The sequence below is a fragment of the Eleutherodactylus coqui genome, chromosome 7 (genome assembly GCF_035609145.1).
Source record: "Eleutherodactylus coqui strain aEleCoq1 chromosome 7, aEleCoq1.hap1, whole genome shotgun sequence".
NCBI classification, from domain to species: domain Eukaryota; kingdom Metazoa; phylum Chordata; class Amphibia; order Anura; family Eleutherodactylidae; genus Eleutherodactylus; species Eleutherodactylus coqui.
Genome location: NC_089843.1, coordinates 55,113,283 through 55,132,643, shown reverse-complemented (window position 1 = coordinate 55,132,643; position 19,361 = coordinate 55,113,283). Strand labels below are relative to the sequence as shown.

The 19,361-nt window shown below is 45.1% G+C and overlaps 1 protein-coding gene across 1 annotated transcript in view; it reads left to right on the top strand.

Annotated features, from left to right (window-relative positions):
- The window catches only part of POLN (DNA polymerase nu), a 120,414-nt gene that overhangs the window by 86,505 nt on the left and 14,548 nt on the right, over window positions 1-19,361 (top strand). Inside the window, exons 23-24 of the mRNA XM_066574782.1 lie at window positions 6,020-6,130; window positions 8,469-8,547. Of these exons, the coding sequence (XP_066430879.1) occupies window positions 6,020-6,130; window positions 8,469-8,547 (190 nt within the window). The remainder of the gene's footprint in view (window positions 1-6,019; window positions 6,131-8,468; window positions 8,548-19,361) is intronic.

Genomic DNA, 19,361 nt, shown 5'->3' with positions numbered 1-19,361 from the left:
ATTGCTGGCCGTGGCCATAACACAACTATACTTTTATAATGGTAATTCCAAGTCCTCTGCATAGAAACAGAGTTAAAGGGAATCTGTCAGCTACATTAAACCCTTATGTACAAGTAGCATGCCGTAAGCTCCCTCTAGTGGTGACTGCAGACATACAGAATTTTATCATTTAACTTTATATCTATGAAAGGGATTTGGAGCTACGTATCGGAGAAATAGATACATAAGAATATATAATAAAGATATATTAGGATATTAATCAGTATAGAATTTTGGACTTATTTAGAAAATATTGTGTTCAAAGTTATTCACTTCTGACACTGGATGCTGTAGGGATTTGCTGTCAGTCTGAGAGACTGCACAATGACAGCAAGCAGCAAGAGTACAGTAAATGAGGCAGGTAGTTCTAGCTTTCCTTACAGAATGTGTGAATGAGCGAGTGACCACCGCTAGTTGTTCATGCTCATGCAGAGTGTTTAGACAGGCAGAGCATCGCTGAGAACAGCTTACTCGTCGCTCACTCGTTACATGTAGATGGGCCTTAAAGGGGTTGTCTCGCGAAAGCAAGTGGGGTTAAGCACTTCTGTATGGCCATATTAATGCACTTTGTAATATACATCGTGCATTAAATATGAGCCATACAGAAGTTATTCACTTACCTTCCCTGCGCTGGCGTCCCCGTCTCCATGGCTCCGTCTAACTTCAGCGTCTAATCGCCCGATTAGATGCGCTTGCGCAGAAGGGTCTTCTGCCTTCGGGTCTGTTTGGCAGCAGCGGCGTTTTGGCTCCACCCCCTTCTACGCGTCATCGCGTAGCTCCGCCCCATCATGTGTGCCGATTCCAGCCAATCAGGAGGCTGGAATCGGCACACATGACGGGGCGGAGCTACGCGATGACGCGTAGAAGGGGGCGGAGCCAAAACGCTGCTGCTGCCGAACAGACCCAAAGGCAGAAGACCCTTCTGCGCAAGCGCATCTAATCGGGCGATTAGATGCTGAAGTTAGACGGAGCCATGGAGACGAGGACGTCAGCGCAGGGAAGGTAAGTGAATAACTTCTGTATGGCTCATATTTAATGCACGATGTATATTACAAAGTGCATTAATATGGCCATACAGAAGTGCTTAACCCCACTTGCTTTCGCGAGACAACCCCTTTAAGGCCTTTCGGTAATTGCATTCTATGCGATTTAATAACAGTCATCTAATAGACTATATGTTACATACGCTTGGAGCACGAAAGCGCCACTCCACAGAACGGATGCAAGAGTGTCCATTTAAAACCTGTTAAACACTTCATCAAATACTAAATGGGAACTCTTTCCCTAAGAACGTAACGAATGAGGGAGAGGCCCTGCCTACCACGGCAGACTAATCGCGTCGATAGATGCGGGCCTGCACTCATTCCTGGAGCCTAACTATCCCTGATTAGGGAGCTGGAGAGATGCGCTAAACAGAGACACAGGACATGACACTGTACTGACACACAGAACAGGACTAGGCATACGGAAAATGTCTGGCAACCAGCACAGATATATCAAACACGTCACTGTTCACACCAAACATACAACATAAAGTGCATATGATGGGAACCCCACCCAGATCTTACATGCAAGCAGCTGAAATACCACAGCAAGTCTCAGTGTCCTCATACCAGGGGGCTAGACAGTCAGCCACCATGCTGACATAGGGAACTGTGTCAGGCATCAACCATCTGACACACAGACGAGACATAAGACGTCTGGAGGCCGCACCTGTCAGGGGAAGGAAAGAGGGGTTCTGCATATGATACAGACAAGGACTACATGTGTCCAAACCATCTTTAGGGAAGCAGAGAAACACTAAGGCCTCATGTCCACGGGGAAAATCAGATCCGCTGCAGATTCTACATGTAGAATCTGCAGCGGGTCCCTCCTGCCCCGCGGACATGAGCGCTGAAAATAGCAATTTAAAAGCATTTACCTATCCGTAGCGGGCGGCGAAGCTCTGCTCTTCCTCACGGCCGGATCTTCATTTTCGGCCGGCGGATGAATTCCTGACGCCGGCGGCACGTCGCCGGCACGTCGCCGACGTGCCGCGCGCATGCGCCAGGCACATCCGCCGAGCCGAAGCAAGGGAGATGCGGCCGTGAGGAAGAGCAGAGCTTCGCGGCCCCGCTGCGGGTGAGTAAATGCTTTAAATTCCTATTTTAGGTCTCCCGCGGATCTGGACGGCTTCCATAGGCTTCAATAGAAGCCCGCGGGAGCCGTCCCCGCGGGAGACCCGCATGAAAATGGAGCATGGTCCAGATTTTTTCATGCTCCATTTTTTTAAAAATCACTTTTATTGACGATCCGCGGGTATTTATCTACCCGCGGGTGGTCAATGCATCCCTATGGGGTGCGGATCCGCGCGCGGGAGATCCGCTGCGGATTTTAAATCTCATTTTGCCCATGGACATGAGCCCTAACAGACAGACATGCAAACACAGCTCTGAGTGGACACAAGACAGTGATATCCAAGCAGTAAAATGACCAGAGTCAACTACTGAGAGATGCTGGTCTTTATATGCTGCAGAGTAAAGGGGATTGGCTTCTTGAGAATACCACACCCAGCCAGCACAATTAACCCCTACCTGTGAAGGTGTGCACCAGGTAGCTTGTAGAACAGCAGGTCCCAGATGCACAACCTGACACTATATACATCTTGCCCTGGCTGTGAAGATAACATGTGTTGGGCGTACAGCTTGGTAGCATGATACTTTTGGAGTGATGTTATGATAATATAGCTTCATCTTTAATGAAAACAAATCATCAGAAGGCAAAGGATTGTAATGCAAAATGTAAACATGTGTCTTGAAAACACGCAGTGGTTTCCAAGGAAATGTTGGCTTTGACATTCAGTACAAAACAGGTTTCTGTGAAAGCCACAGGGGTAGGTAAAAGAGGGCTACAATGGAAAGCAGGAACTCGACAACATAGCTGTTTATTTTTCTGGCCCAAAGTTTATGTTAGCAGTTCTCAGATGTCGACGAATGGAAGTGTTCATTCATTAAGTAAGCCAAGAACTGATTAAGTAATAAACTGATCAACACACATAATTGAGATGCCAGTTACTAGAAGTTACATAAGATTGCTGTAACATGTTTTAGTGCCATTTTTCACTATCTACCCATCTCAAACTCCTCCTCTCTTGTCATAATCTTATGGATGAAACAAAGTTTAGTGGCTACAAATTCTGAAATAATTCTTTTTGAGTCCTCACAAGGACTGTAGTGTCCCTGTGCTGTAAGGTTAGCATCCTGCATTAAATCGTGGAGAGATTCTGCTAACACAACACTGTTAGATAGCATCTGTCACCCTTTCACGATTGGATCTTCCCTGTATGGAAATTAGATCTATGACTTTGCAGTGTGACATAAAATCAATTGAGCAGGTTTCCTGTAGATCTGTTTAATTCGGAATCCACATTAGAACTGGAAAATTGAATGATCTGAGTGACTTCTAATAAGCCTGGTGCTAGACTAGCCGGACCCAGGATTTTACAGCCAGCCTTGTGGGGTTTTTCTCATGCAGCGGTGTGAAGAGTATATCGAGAATAGTGAGATTGAGTTAAAACGTCCAGCAAAAGGCAATCCTGTGGACATAACAACTAGAGATGAGCGAGCGTACTCGCTAAGGGCAAATACTCGATCGAGTAGAGCCTTTTGTGAGTACCTGCCCACTCGTCTCAAAAGATTCGGGTGCCAGCGGGGATGAGCGGTGAGTTGCAGGAGTGAGCAGGGGGGGGGGCGGGGGAAGAGAGAGAGAAATCTCCCCCCAGTTCCTCCCCGCTCTCCCCCGCCGGTACCCAAATCTTTTGAGACGAGTGGGCAGGTACTCGCAAAAGGCAATACTCGCTCGAGTATTTGCCCTTAGCGAGTATGGTCGCTCATCTCTACCCTGTTTCCCTGAAAATAAGACATACCCTGAAAATAAGACATAGCATGATTTTCCTGAATTTTTGAGGATGCAAAATGATTTTTCAGGCTTTTTGAGGATGCTTGAAATATAAGCCCTACTCCAAAATTAAGCCCTGCTAACAGTTAATTTAAAAAGTCAATTTAAATAGTGTCCAGGCAGCTATACATGTAAAAAAGTTAAACCTTTTTGAACAAAAATTTATATAAGACACTGTCTTATTTTCGGGGAAACAGGGGTAGTAGCAACTCAAATACAAAAGGGTCAGAGGAGGATGTCAAGAATAAATCTGACAAAAAGGCAGTAAAAGAAATTGCAGCTGAATTCATCGCTGGTGCTCCAACTAATGTATCTGAATGTACAACTCGTTCCTCAGCATGAATGGACTGTAACAGCAGCTGATCAGTTCCAGTGTCATTGGTGTCTTAAGAGAAGCAGAAAGGCAACACTCCAGTGGGCGAAAGAGCTCAAAAATTGTATCACCTAGCAGTGGAAAAACATTGTCTGGTCAGACGAATCCATATTTTATTTGCACAATGCTGATGGGAGGGTCAGTATTCGGTGTATGCAGCGTGAATCCAAGAACCCTTCATGTCAAGTGTAAAAGGTTCCGGCTGGTGGAGGTGGAATAATGGTGTGAGAAATGTTTTCTTGGCTCTTACACATTTAATTTAGGGCTAGGCATTTGGTAATGAGATTACCATAGTCTGACCCCATGGCCAACAAAATTCTGAAATGCCCATGGGGCAACAGGCATCCCTGTCCCGAGTGAATGCTGTCCGGGCAGCATGAAACTCATGACAGAATGCCTTTAATTCTCATTGCTTATGTAACGGCAACATAATCCACAGCAGGACTGTCATCAGTCCCTGTCCCATGCGGGGCTCATACATTCATTTTCTCAGTATCACACAAACACTTGGGTAAATTTAATAGAAATAAACAACATATTAATTTTCCTGGAGTGTGGAAGCAAACTGGAGAACCCAGTAGAAACCGGTGATTTATAACAACCGCTCTTTCCATAAGCTTCACTTCTTTTAGTGAAATGGGTACGGGCCAGGCTGGGCCATACAGTAGGTCAAGATCTATGCATAAACCGGAGGGTACCACTGCAGATGGCAGCCACTCACTAGCATCACTATAAAGTATCGGAGGATACAGGCTCACTGCAAAGGCTCTTCGGTCACGTGTATAGTGGCCTTTTGATCAGTCAGGGGCAGTACAAGGAGAACGTCGCCACATGGTCTTTTGGAAGATGCTTTCATGTGACACATAAAAGTTGAAATGCCAACAGATAACTTCTTTTTCCAGCTTACAGGTAAAGGTGGGGAACACCAGCAGACAGTCTCTATGAGCATTTTCAGTGGCTAATATAAGAAAAAGCACAAAAAGGGTTGTTTTTTTTTACATTTTTCTTTTCTTTTTTTTTTACACTATTTGTGTCCCTCTGAGGGACTTGCAGCACTGTACCTATGATCGCTGTGATAAGGCTTGGCAGAGCTACTGCTCTGCCATGCCTTATCGGTTATACAGCGATCATAGGCATAGGCAATACAGGACACCAGTGTCTAGTGTCCTGTTGCCATGGTGACAGGCCGGGCTCTCGCAGCGGGATAGCGTGAGGTCAGTCATGATCTCGCGCTATCCCGATGATCTACCGGTACATCATTTTGCGCGAAGTACTCGCCTCCCATGACGTACCGGTACGTCATGGAGCGGGAAGGGGTTAAAGGGAGTCTTCAGCTCCTATGAGCCCCATAACTAAACTTAGGGCTCATAGGAGCTGAAATGTGAGTATTATACCTACCCCCTTTGGCGTTCCTCCGCTGTGCCCTTTCAAAGTTGTGGTTGCAGATAGAATGAGCTAACTAGTCCTCTCTTTCTATGCTTGTGCCTATGTACTCCACCGGATGCACGCACTGGAGGCTTTGATGGCACACAGTGGGGAACACCGGAGAGCATAGGTACAATACACATATATCTAGATTCAGTGTTTCAGCTCACATAAGTTTAGATTTTGGGGCTCATTGGAGCTGACAAAGTCCCTTTAAAGAATTTTTGTTATTCTTCTTTTTTGTAGGATTTGTGACTTCACTGATGGGACGCAAAAGACCTCTTCCTCATATCAATTCAAAAAACTATGGCCTAAAAGCCCAGGCAGAAAGGCAAGCCGTCAATTTCGTCATCCAAGGTAAATAAGTGACCACTCGGAAGAGGAGGCGTTACAGGAGACGCATAAGCCGTGTCACAGGTTCAAGACCTATTGAAACAGACACATCATTTGTTATATGGCCTCATTTTACACATTACAAATTTGGTCAATATTTTCCATAAGCATTTTAAATTCAAAGCCCACAAATTTTTTGCAGATATTTTTGTGACTGTCCCATTCATCTGCATGGTTCTTGCAGAAATCTACACTTTTGCCACCAAAAATAGGCCCATTCAGATAAATGGAATTTTCAGGTGCGGAAATTTCAGCATCAAATCGGCTCAATGTGAATATAGCCCAAGGGCTCTTTCACACGAGTCGACTTATTCCACAGTCCGCACTGTAAAACGTGGCTTAATCTGCCGTTGTGGAATTCCTCTTCAAAAGCTGCAGGTTTGCCTGCAGATTTTGATGCGTAATTGACAGCAGAATTAAGCCATTTTCAATGCCGCATCAAAAGCCACAAGGAGGCTGCAGATTTAAAATCCCCGCATGCTGAAAGAGCTGAATGTCATTGACTGAGATGAGCTGAATGTGATTGTGTGTGCGTATGTACGCACAAAAACACGCTTGTGTGAACGCTCCCTTAAGGTCCAGGGCAAAACAATTAAAACCATATTATTGGCTGATGACATTTTAATAGCACTGTGGCAGAAGTCTACCATGCCGTCCCATTGCTTTCAATGAGGCAACTGTTTGAGGCAACCCCCGCAGCATGATTTTCAGGAAGGAGCTTGAACTATAAGCCCTTCCCTGAAAATCATCCCTAGCTGGTTCAAAAAACAAAAAAAAACCAACACTTTACTCACTACTTTGCCGCTCAGATGCATCCTCCGGCTGGCTCCCCTGCACTGCTGTCCAGCGCTTTCAGCAGGCGGGGATTTAAAAATCCCCACCTCCTGAATAGGCTGTGCTGATTGGCTGAGCACTCAGCCAATTACAGGCAGCGCTTGATAAATAGCTAAGCGCTGCCTGTAATTGCTCAGCCAATCAGCACAGCTCTTTCAGGAGTCGGGGATTTTGAAAGCGCTGGACAGCAGTGTAGGGGAGCCAGCTGGAGGACGCGTCTGAGCGGCAGAGAGGTGAGTAAAGTTTTTTTTTTTTGAGCCAGTTAGGGAAGATTTTCAGGAAAGGGCTTATATTTCAAGCCCTTCCCCGAAAATCATGCTGCGGGGGTTGCCACGAAACCACTGCTTTTAATGGGGCCAGCAGCAGTTCCAACCCCATTGAAATCATTTGGATAGCGTTCTGGACTTCTACCACAGCTGTGACAGCTGTAACAGAAGTCCGCGGTACACTCCCCCTCTCTGCTTCCTCTCCACCCCCCTGCACTATTTTCAATGAGGAGAGGTGGGACGGGGCAGAGCTAATTCCCGGAACTTAGCCCCAACCCCATCCTGCCTCTTCTTATTGCAAATAGTGCAGAGGGGGTGGAGAGGAGGCGGAGAGGGGTGGAGAGGGGGCGGGAGCTCAGAGCACTGCTCTTGGTCACGGCTGCCTCCTGTTCATGCGATTTTTGGCCGCGCTGTGGCCATAACGAAAATCGCAGCGTCCGTGTGAAGGAGCCCTTAGAATACCGCAGTGAAAAGCAAATGAAAAATTGGTTAGTAGGGATGAGCGAGTATACTCGCTAAGGCACTGCTCGTCCGAGTAATGTGCTTTAGACGAGTATCTCCCTGCTCGTCCCGAAAGATTCGGGTGCCGGCACGGAGCGGGGAGCTGCGGGGGAGAGCAGGGAGGAACGGAGGGGAGATCTCTCTCTCCCGCCCGCTCTGCCCCGCTCCCCGCCGCAACTCACCTGTCAGCTGCGGCGGCCCCCGAATCTTTATGGGCGAGCGGGGAGATACTCGGCTAAGGCACATTACTCGAGCGAGTAGTGCCTTAGCGAGTATACTCGCTCATCTCTATTGGTTAGTCATTAGTGCATAAAATGGGCCAGTCACTAAGGGGTTAAATAGTACCATTGGAAAATACAACAAAAAAAAACAAATCCTCAAACAGCTACATCAGTAGAAAAAGAAAAGAGTTATAATTTTTGGAAAGTGAGGAGAAAAAATGGAAAAAAAGGCCGTATCGTTGAGGAGTTCAGTGTGATGAAGCGAAGCCCATCGGCCTGGTGCATCGTAGACAAGCAAACTTCCAGCAGCAGTTACATAACTTCCTATTATATAATGGCTGTGCTTGATTTACAAAAACACAGGAAACAGAAACCCGGAGGCAGCAAATGATACGGTGTGATGACATGAATCTATCAGAACTCCTGCATGTGATTTAATGTATTCTTCTGAGTCGTGTTCAGTAGGATCTTGTTTTCTAGGGTCTGCCGCTGACTTGTGCAAACTAGCAATGATTAAAATATCGGCGTCAGTCACATCATCTCTCCATTTAACAGCGAGGTTAGTAGACGTTCATATAAATGCAAATCAGTTCCCCATATTTTAGCTACAATGTTATTATTTCTGGTTAGCTATTGAAATCTGCACATATAACCGATGCAAATCACTTACACAGCGGAAAGAACGGCTTCAGGAGAACATGACCGTTTTTATGACTGCTAAATAAAAAAAAAACAACGCTTCATCCAGTATGAAGAAAAGGAAGTCATTTATTTTTATTGAGGCAGGAATACATTCCCAACACCCCATGTTCTTGTAGTTAGAGATCGTTTATACTGAAGACGGGATGCACCAGGAAATATACGTCCTCTTCTGTTACGTCTTCTCGGCATTACTGACTGTCGAGTGAGAACCAGTACAACTGTGACATCAGGGTGGTTTCACATTCAGTGGTTTTCAAAAAAATGCAGCATTTTTTGCTGTATAAAAAAAAAAAAAGTTTCAGCCAAATGTTAGCTACAAGTAGAGATGAGTGAGCGTACTCGCTAAGGCAAACTACTCGAGCGAGTAGTGCCTTATGCGAGTACCTGCCCGCTCGTCTCTAAAGATTCGGGTGCCGGCGGGGGAGAGCGGTGAGTTGCGGGAGTAAGCGGGTCGGGTGGTGGCAGGGGGAAAGAGTGAGAAAGAGATTTCCTCCCTGCTTTCCCCCCGCCGATCCCCGCCCCCTGCCGACACCCGAATCTTTAAAGACGAGCGGGCAGGTACTCGCATAAGGCACTACTCGCTCGAGTAGTTTGCCTTAGCAAGTATGCTCGCTCATCTGTAGCTACAAGTCAATAGAAACATATTTGCCATGTTTTCCTCACTTTTAGTGCTTTCGTGTCTATTTTCAAAATGCAGCACGCTCCAAGTATGGAAGTTTTTTAGGCATTTTTTTTACCTTGATCTTGAAAAGAAGGGGTTTGGTATTGCCATAATCCTATTGACCCACAGAATTAGGGTAACATGTCATTTTTGCTGCACAGTCAATGTCGCAAAATTACATCATTTTTTTTTTCATTTTTCCCCACTTTGATTTTTTTTTAAATCTTTACAGCACGTTATAAGTTATGTTAAATGCTATCATTGAAAAATACAGCTCGTCCTGCAAAAAACAAGCCCTCATTTAGCTACATAACGTGAAAAATAAAAGCTATGATTTTTTGAAGGTGGGAAGGAAAAAAAGAAAAAGGAGAAAACGAAAAAGGGCTGCAGTGGGAAGGGGTTAAAAATTAAAATAAAACTGTCTGGAAGATGTCATTTTTTTATTGCACATTCTTAATTAATGTCTCCAGTAAATATAATTGGGGGGGAAACTCGATTGCCCTGAGTACATTTTAACCCCATTGTGACACAAGTAATTTTAGCCTTACAGCTCTTTCACACGTACCAGAATTTGCAGCAGAGTTTGCTGCTGCAGAAATCCTCGCCCCAAAACTAAACGTGTCTAAAGGCAGAATTAAATGTGTTTTTTCTGTATGGCGGCAAATTCCGGTAGTGTGAAAGATCCCTTAAGGACCAGTCAGATTTTTTACCTTGTATTTTGGGAGACAGGTTAGGTTTTATATTTACCACTTTGGGGTATACATTTCCTTTTAGAGGAGAAGATGCATTAAAACACTGCAATTTTGTCATTATTGTTTGGGACTGACTTTTACAATATAAACTGTGGAATATAAATGAGATGGTAACTTTATTCTACAGGTTGTTACAATTACGATGATACCTAAATAGTTTTTGTTATGTTTTGCTATGTTTTGCTACTTTTAGGCCAGACATGTGCTTTTTTTTTTTTGTGCGCGTCTATGTGCCTTTTTAGAACCACTGGTTTCCTATGACATGTTCGCGTGTCCATTTTTTACAGGCGCACCTGCAAAAGATAGGACATACATGCCTTGAATGCGCGCCAGTAAGTTCCTAGTTTCGCATAAAAGAAAGAGGTGACAGGGGATGAGGGGACTCTTGGAGGGTTTCCGTTAATCCCCGCTGGGAGTCCCCTAGTCACTGAGCACTGTGACAGCACAGGCCGGGATCCTTTTTTTTAGTTCCCGCTGCTGACCACTCATCACTGAACACTGTGACAGCACTGTCACAGTGTTCAGTGATGAGGGGTCTGCAGCGGGGACTAAAAAGAAACCCCCGTCACAGCTGTCGCAAAGGACCACGATGCTGTCAAGGTGGCCAGCGCTGCTGCCACTCTATTGAAAGCAATGGAATGAAGGCGACCCCTGCAGTGATGATTTTCGGGGGAAGGAAGGGGGGCGGGGCTTGAAATAAAAGCCTTACTCCAAAAATCATTCCTAGCTGTTAAAAAAGAGAGGCGCTGTCCGCCTCTTCTCCCTGTCAGTCTTAATCTGTTTTCTGGTGGCTGGGAAATGAAGAATACCCGCCTCTCGAAAGCACTGCCTCTGAGTGCTATGACCAATCAGAGGCAGCGCTCAGCTATCATTCAATAAATAGCTGAGCCCTGCTGCTTATTGGTCACAGCGCTAAGCCAATCAGAGGCATCGCTCAGCCATTCATTGAATTCAATGAATGACTGAGTGCTGCCTCTAATTTGTCACAGCGCTCAGCCAATCAGAGGCAGCGCTTTCCGAAGACAGGGATTTTTCAGTCTCCAGCCACCAGAAGACAGATGAAGACTGACTGGGACGGCGAGAAGAGCCAGACATTGCTTTTAGATGAGTTATATTAGTATTATTTCTTTTAACAGCCAGGGATTGCTGCAGGGATCACCTTCATCCCATTACTTTCAAAGGGGAGGCAGCATTGCCGGCCCTATTAAAAGCAATGGGATAGTATCGCGGTCCTCTGCCACAGCTGTGGCAGAGGATTCTTTTGTGCTCGCGGGGAGTCCCATCGTCACTGGACACTCATTATTTCAAAACATACATCGCTGTAAAGTCTGTGTCTGTCCTCAGTTCATGCTGCTTATGGTTTAGGCAGCATGAACCTAGTGACAGGTTCACTTTAACATGGTTGTCTGGTTTAGAAAACCCAACTTTAAAAACCATATTAGAGAATTAATAAACTTTATCTGTCAGCCTTGAAGAGCAGCAAGTGATAACAATGAGAACAATTGCTCTGGAGGACCTGGCACACTTAAGCATTACGTGGACAGCTCATTAATTTCGTTTTGCTTGTGGTGGCACTGCAGGCAAATTGAACACTTTCTGTAAGGGCCCTCCACGGAGTATAGTTGATCCCTAGGGGTCCCTGCAGCAGAACACCCTGTAATCAACTTCTATGAAGAAAACCCTTCTAACTAAAAGAAAATGTCCAAAGCACCGAACCCCTTCCTTTAACGTGAACTTCCTGGCCTGGACAAACAAAGATAGCCGCACCGCTTCTTTGACTACCTGATGCATACTGTTAGTCTAAGGCACTATATACCTGCTTTATTGACCATCGTTACCCTTGCACTGGCCAGTCGGAGCAACATGCAGTGTTATAGACTACCAATGCATATTAATGCACAATCTGCATTAGTAAGTCAGAGAAGCACCAAGAACAACCTCGTTAGGGCCCAAAGGGCCACTTTAATTAGGTATAGTGCATCATTAGTGAAGTGCAGTATAATTTGCTTGAACTAAGCAAGCGTTATGGTCAATGATCTAAGTAGAAAGCGATCCATTTGCAGACTACTGTTAACTATATTATTGTATGGAGTTTATACTAAATGAGGAAGAGCAGGGCTTTAAACTGTTACAAGATGAGAACTTTTAATTGTACCCTTGTGGTTATAAGGAACATTTCCCTGAATTTTAATATAGTGCAAGGTCTTTATTTGAAGGGCTTTTCTGGGAGTTGCTAAATAACACTTAGTTTGCAAATGACACTTAAATTATTCAAAGTGTCCAAATACATAAGAGGTTTATTTATACTCATGCCTTAGGGCAAAAACACATGGGTGTACGCGCAACTACAAAGAGTAGTTGATCATGAACCAGGGCTTTGTTTGTTGTTTTTTTTGTTTCAGGTCATTCCAACTCTGTGATAGTGCGCACGGGTTTGAAAAAAACAGCAGGAAAATAGATCCTACCTAGAGATGACCGAACACACTTGTCCGAGCTTGATACTCGTTCGAGTATTAGGGTACTTGAGACAAACACCACGCGGTACTCGAGTCAATTTCATTTACCTTCCCCGCATGTTTAGCGCCATTTTCTAGCCAACATGCGGGGAAGGCATTACCACTTCCTGCTGTGACGTGCCAGCCCTCTGCCCGCCAACAGCAGTGAGTGGCTGGCGGGATCAGGTGACCGCTGAGTACTTAAACTTGTCCCACCTGCGGCTCGCCTCAGACGCATGGTGCCGGAGGTTAGGGAAAGTGCTGCTGATATAGAGAAAGTGTTAGAGTAGGATCCTCTCTTCAAGAACCCCAACAGTCCTTCTTAGGGCTGCTTCTCATTATCCTCTGGCTGTATAGTTTTCTGCCCCCATGCAGATTGTCTCACAATACCCTTTCCTTGGGTGCGGTGAAGTTGCCGCAGATATCAGCACTATCCACTGGCTTTATAGCTTTCTGCCCCTGTACAGAGCGTCTCACAATACCCTTTCCTTGGGTGCAGTGAAATAGCCACAGTTATTCACACTATCCACTGGCTTTATAGCTTTCTGCCACTCCATACAGCCTCTCTTATCTACAAGTCTCTGTGAGCGGTAAATGACCCCTAGGTATCAGCGCAAGACAGCGGTTTAATTTTTTTCCTGTCACAGCATAGAGCCTCCCGTATCTACAAGTCTGTGTGCAGTGAATTAGCCCCAGTTCTCAGCGCTGTACAGTGGGGTAATTTATGTGGACCCTGCTCTATCCTTAATCCGCCATGATGAGGAGTAGGGGTAAGGGTCGAGGACGCAGGCGTCCAAGTGAGGGTGTGGGCACAGGCCAAGTTCCTGGGCGTGGTGAATCACAGCCGGCTGCTGAGGGATTAGAGTGCCAAGTTTCTAGGCTCCCCAGCTTCATATCACAATTTGCGGGTCCGCGTGGTAGACCTTTATTACAAGCAGAGCAGTGCGAGCAGGTCCTGTCGTGGATCACAGATAACGCGTCCCATAATGTGTCGAACCCCCAGTCTTCTACACAGTCCACTACTCGCAGCCTAGGGACTGCACCTCTGAATCCTCTGGCTGCTTCTCCTTCCTCCCAGCCTCATCACTCCAGGAAAATGACAGATTCTGAGCAGGCAGACTCCCAGGAACTGTTTTCGGGTCCCTGCCCTGATTGGGAAAAAACGGTTTCTCTCCCACCTGAGGAGTTTGTCATGACCGATGCCCAACCTTTGGAAAGTTCCCGGAGTCCGGGTGATGAGGCTGGGGACTTCCAGCAACTGTCTCAAGAGCTTTTTGTGGATGAGGAAGATGAGACACAGTTGTCTGTCAGTGAGGTAGTAGTAAGGGCAGTAAGTCCGATGGAGGAGCGCACAGACGATTCGGAGGAAGAGCTGCTGGACGATGAGGTGACTGACCCCACCTGGCTTGCTAAGCCTACTGAAGACAGGGCTTCAGAGGGGGAGGCAAGTGCAGCAGCAGGACAGGTTGGAAGAGGCAGTGGGGTGGCCAGGGGGAGAGGCAGGGCCAGAGCAAAGAATCCTCCAACTGTTTCCCACAGCACCCCCTCACGGCAAGCCTCCATGCAGAGGGCTAGGTGTTCAAAGGTGTGAATGTTTTTTAGTGAGAGCGCGGACGACCGACGAACAGTGGTGTGCAACCTGTGCCACACCAAGATCAGCCGGGGAGCCACTACTACCAGCCTCACCACCACCAGCACGCGCAGGCATATGATGGCCAAGCACCCCACAATGTGGGACGAAGGCCACACACTGCCTCTGGATCACACCACTGCCTTTTCCCCTGTGCCACAACCAGGCACACAGATCCAATCCTCCTCCCAGGACACAGGCACAAGCGCCTCCCAGCCTTCTCCCACACCCTCACCCCCACCGCCTCTAGCAATGTCCCCCAGTGCAGCGTTCAGCTGTCGCTAACACAAGCGTTGGAGCAAAAGCGGAAATACGCCACCACCCACCTGCATGGACATACTTTAAACGTGCACATTGCCAAATTAATTAGCCTGGAGATGCTGCCGTACAGGCTTGTGGAAATAGAGACTTTCAAAAACATGATGGCGGCGGCGGTCCCGCGCTACTCGGTCTCCAGTCGCCACTATTTTTCCTGGTGTGCCGTTCCAACCCTACACCAGCACGTCTCCCCCAACATTAACCGTGCCCTCACCAACGCAGTTACTGGAAAGGTCCACTTAAGGACGGACATGTGGACAAGTACTGGCGGGCAGGGACACTATATCTCCCTGACGGTACATTGGGTGAACTTGGTGGAGGCTGGGACCGAGTCAGAGCCTGGGACCTCTCACGTGCTACCCGCACCAAGAATAGCGGGTCCTACCTCGGTGCTGGTATCTGCGACGTATTATGCTATGAGGGTTAAAATTCTAAGTGCAACACCAATCCGCCCCACCCCACTTTCCCCGTTGCCGGCTGTAAGAAGAGACACCACACACAGGAGTCTGGTCTAGCTCCTCACACGGGAGAAAAAACTGCGCACTTTATTACAGATTACATGAGATCTTATACCCTCTGCCCTCTCACCACTAAGGGGTGATGGGCTTATAACCATATATGGGCAGTCCGGATTTGCGGACTGAGACAGTGAAAATCATATAACAGTGATGTACATTTGAACATCTTGATATCTTGTTCCAGCGCTTCTGGGAAATCAGCCAAGTACATGCGTCCTTGCGTCTGGTTCGGTATCTTCTCTGAATTTCTAGAACATCTTCTTGCAAAGCCTTGCAAAACCTTGGGATATCTGATTTAAGGCGACGTATTAAGTTTTTTTCATTTGGAATTGAATAAAACTTGCCTATAGGTATAAAAGCATAAAAAACACATATGGCAATATATATATACCCTCACAAACCCCCCTAAAAAACTTAATATGGAGATCAAGCATCAGACCTTGCACTCTTCCTCGGTCGTCTCTCCCTTGCGTCAGGGTTTCTCCACTGCCCGTAAGTCCCTACTCCTAAAAGGGAAGGGATCCCTACCTAACCTCAGAAGGAGGCCATGGATTCCCTGGGCTTATTTCCGGGCCTCCATACCCTCTATCTGTACAAGTTAACACCCCACAGGGTGTGCCCTCGCCGGAACCTAAGGTCTTCTGCACTTTCCCTAGGCAAATGGGAAGTCCACTGACAGTCCATCTTATGAGACTGAGGCAGACACAGTACTAGTCCATCTCTCCATTCTTCTGGTAACATATCTGGTTGGCATTATCGGAACTGGCTCTTCATCTTTTTTCAAACAAGGGAAATTTTGGTCATATTAAAGGGATAATACACAAACAGGAAATTACATACCCCACCTCTTTCTGCTAAAATCATATCCACGGCCACTCTATTTTGGAACGCCATGGATGCAGTGGGCCCTAACTGGTCAATTAACCCTTGTAAAGCATCTCTGGTGTAGTTTACAAACCTCTGCTGATTTTAATAGATATAATTCATCCAATCTACATTATTATTAACAGTGACAATAGCAAATAAGGACTCAAAACCTACTTTAACCTGATCTCTACAATTAAATTCATCTCGCACCCCCCTTGGCACTCCTATTGCATCTATGCATACATGTGGATCAAAGTTACCACCTGGAGCGTCAACGTCTCTCTTAGCACGATGCGGTGTTGGATTCTCACCCTCAGTGTAGTCTTATTGATTGCACATTTGATTGTATTAATTTGTTCTGAAACAGGGGCTAGTGTACAGTAGTCAAAGGTGTGTGTTAGAGGAATTGTACCACATTATAGCATGTAAAGGATATGCAGGATCATTAGTTTTTTCAGTGCGAAGTGTGGATCCAAGTGGGTTTTCCTTCAAGCTTGACTGCAGTTGGGTGAACAACATCTGGTAAGGACATTCAAACCGGGTTTCTCTTTCAAACTTTTTCACATAGACCCTGTCACCTGGTTTTAGATTGTGACACTCATCTGTAGGACCTGAGAGAAAAGCAGAGACTACAGAATACATTACTAACAATTCCTTGGAGGAGCCTATGACAACATTAACAAGAAAATCATTCCCCAAACTCTGCTACTGTGGCATGTACCCTCCTAAGAAAAAGAAAAACTAATGGAAGACACTCAATTCAAAATTTACCCATTTTCTTCATTGCCTTTTGTATCTACTTTCCCACTACTCCGTGGATGGTAGGGTGTGTGAAAAGCCTGGAATATACCCAAAACAGACATAATGTGTTGCATTATTTCACCTGTGAAGTGTGTACCTTTGTTTGACTCAATCACTTCCGGTGCCCCATATCTGCGGATTACCTCATTCATGAGCTTCTGTGTGGGTACCTGCTTATTTACTTTGGTAACAGGGTAGGTCTCCAACCTGAAAAGAAATCAACAACAAGCACGTATTCATGCTTCCCAACAAGTGGGAGCTGAGTGTAGCCAATTTGCAATCCCTGAAATGGGTAGAGTGGTCTAGGCAAGTGTGATGTGGCAAATTTACTTCTGCCCTGTTGCTTACGGCAAAGATCATGCAAAATTGGACAAATGATGCAGCAGCTACAGAAAACCAAGGAGCCACCCGTCCTTGTTCAAGCATCGACATCATTACTGCTTTAAGAGGTGCGTCTTTTCGTGCGTCAGCTGGGCCATCATGAGGCACAGGGACTGTGGTGGGCAAGTGCTGTTGACTGTTCACCATACGCCGTCCCTTTTTAGTCCATTTGTCTTTTTCTTAACTGTAAAGTCTTTAGCATATCAAAGTCCAAATTTTTTATCAAAGTCCAAGTTTTTTTTTATCAAAGTTCAAGATTTTTATCAAAGTTCAAGATTTTTATCAAAGTTCAAGATTTTTATCAAAGTTCAAGATTTTTTATCAAAGTTCAAGTTCAAATCAAAGTCCAAGTCCAAAGTTATTATCAACTTCTTCTTTTCTTCTTTCTTCCACGGCTTGAGGGCCGCTGCTTTTGCTGTGTGGTCTGTGATGGCGTTGCCTCTTGCTTCTCCGGTGTAGGAATTGGTGTGAGCTTTCCACCTTGTCAGGTAGAAGTAGGGTCTCCATGAGACTCTGCACCATTGCATCATTCTTAATTGGCTGTCCTGCTGAGGTAAAAAACTGTCTGGCCTTCCATGTTGGGCCGTAATCATGAGCTATGCCAAATGCATACCGGGAGTCAGTGTAAATGTTTGCCGTCTTACCTGTGGCCACTCCACACGCCTCCGTGAGTGCTTTTAATTCCGCTTCTTGTACTGCGACATGCGGAGACATTCTGCTTTTTAGGACATCTTGTTGTGTAACCACCGTATATCCAGTGTGGAGTCGTCCATCACCCTGGGTACCATCTATAAAAAACAACTCAAAATATGCATTATTAACAAGGGCTTTCAGTAACTTTTTTTAAAACTTAAATTTTCTTGTTGCATCACTGCTAGACAATCAGGCTGATATTCTATTTCAAATAGATCAGAATCTTGTTGCAAAAAATTAAAAATGTAAAAATGACTTGCAAAAAAATTTAAAAATGGCTGATTTGCAATACCTAGATCACCTATGCCTTCTCCTCCCCCCCTTTAAACCAGGGTACTCAATTGGAACAATAGTAGCCGGTTTTAAGTTCCTGTAAAATGTTAGCACGTATAACAGAAACATGAGTTACACCGGGGCAGAATAATCTACAAAACATCTACTAATATTTGAAATGTGAGATCCCTTTAAGTGAATTCATTATTAGTCTGGTCCTGCCTGCAATATCTTTATCAAATTTCAGACAGAAGAAAAAAAAAAAAAAAAAAACTAGCTGCTCAAAATTCTCCCCCCTCCCTTGTGCAGGAGGGATGAAACATTATTACGTACTATTACATCATCTAGCTCCACCCCTTTGATATTGGCACATTGCGTCCGTCTTCTCAGAACCATTTCAGCTTAACCGTCCACACGTCCACATCTCAACCAAGCAAAGTCCCATGCATGGGGTAGAACTTTTACCCCCAGTCAATTTCCACATCACACATTCCACCACAGCTTGAACACGGGTCTCAAGTCTGCTCCGTCACCCCCCTTGGAGGTGTACCAGTACATACAGATGCACGGACAAAAAAAGTTTGGCAAACATACATACATCAGTTGAAAAACATTGAGGTGAGTGCTTTTAATTTTATAAAGTACATAATTATATTGAGATGAGATTGTGAATGAGCGCTATTTATGACAAATTATGTGAAAAAAGTTTGCTGAGTGACTGTAATATTCTATATTTCTTATCTACTGAAGCTATTATATGCTGTATTAAACACTGAAGTATTTAGTTTCTGTGACCCTGACTTTGGAGTGAATTCTGAAAGCCCCCACTTTTTCAAAACAAATCTCTTATCTCTCCGCGACTATGAAACACAAACTGATTTGTTTTAGCTTAAACTATTGAAAAAACATTTGAAATCATAATTAACACATATGCTGGGACCTTGCAACATTCATTTTCAACCCCTGTATAAGTAAGAATATACATTAGAAATTGCTATATTTCCCTGCCTACTAAGACAGTATAACTAATTAAATTCATTTCAATTCATTGCAAGCAAGCCAAGATATTAACCAAGGATGTTATTACATTTTCTCTCTCGCTGTTATCTTCCTGACCTTGGAGACTAAACACAAGCTCACAGCTATATGTCAACAGACTCTTCTCCCCTTCAGCTAACTATTTGCACTTACAGTATATATATATACACATATATATCCACCTAGTATGGATTATACATTATCTATTATCTATCTTGTATTATACACATTTTCATCTCTCTTT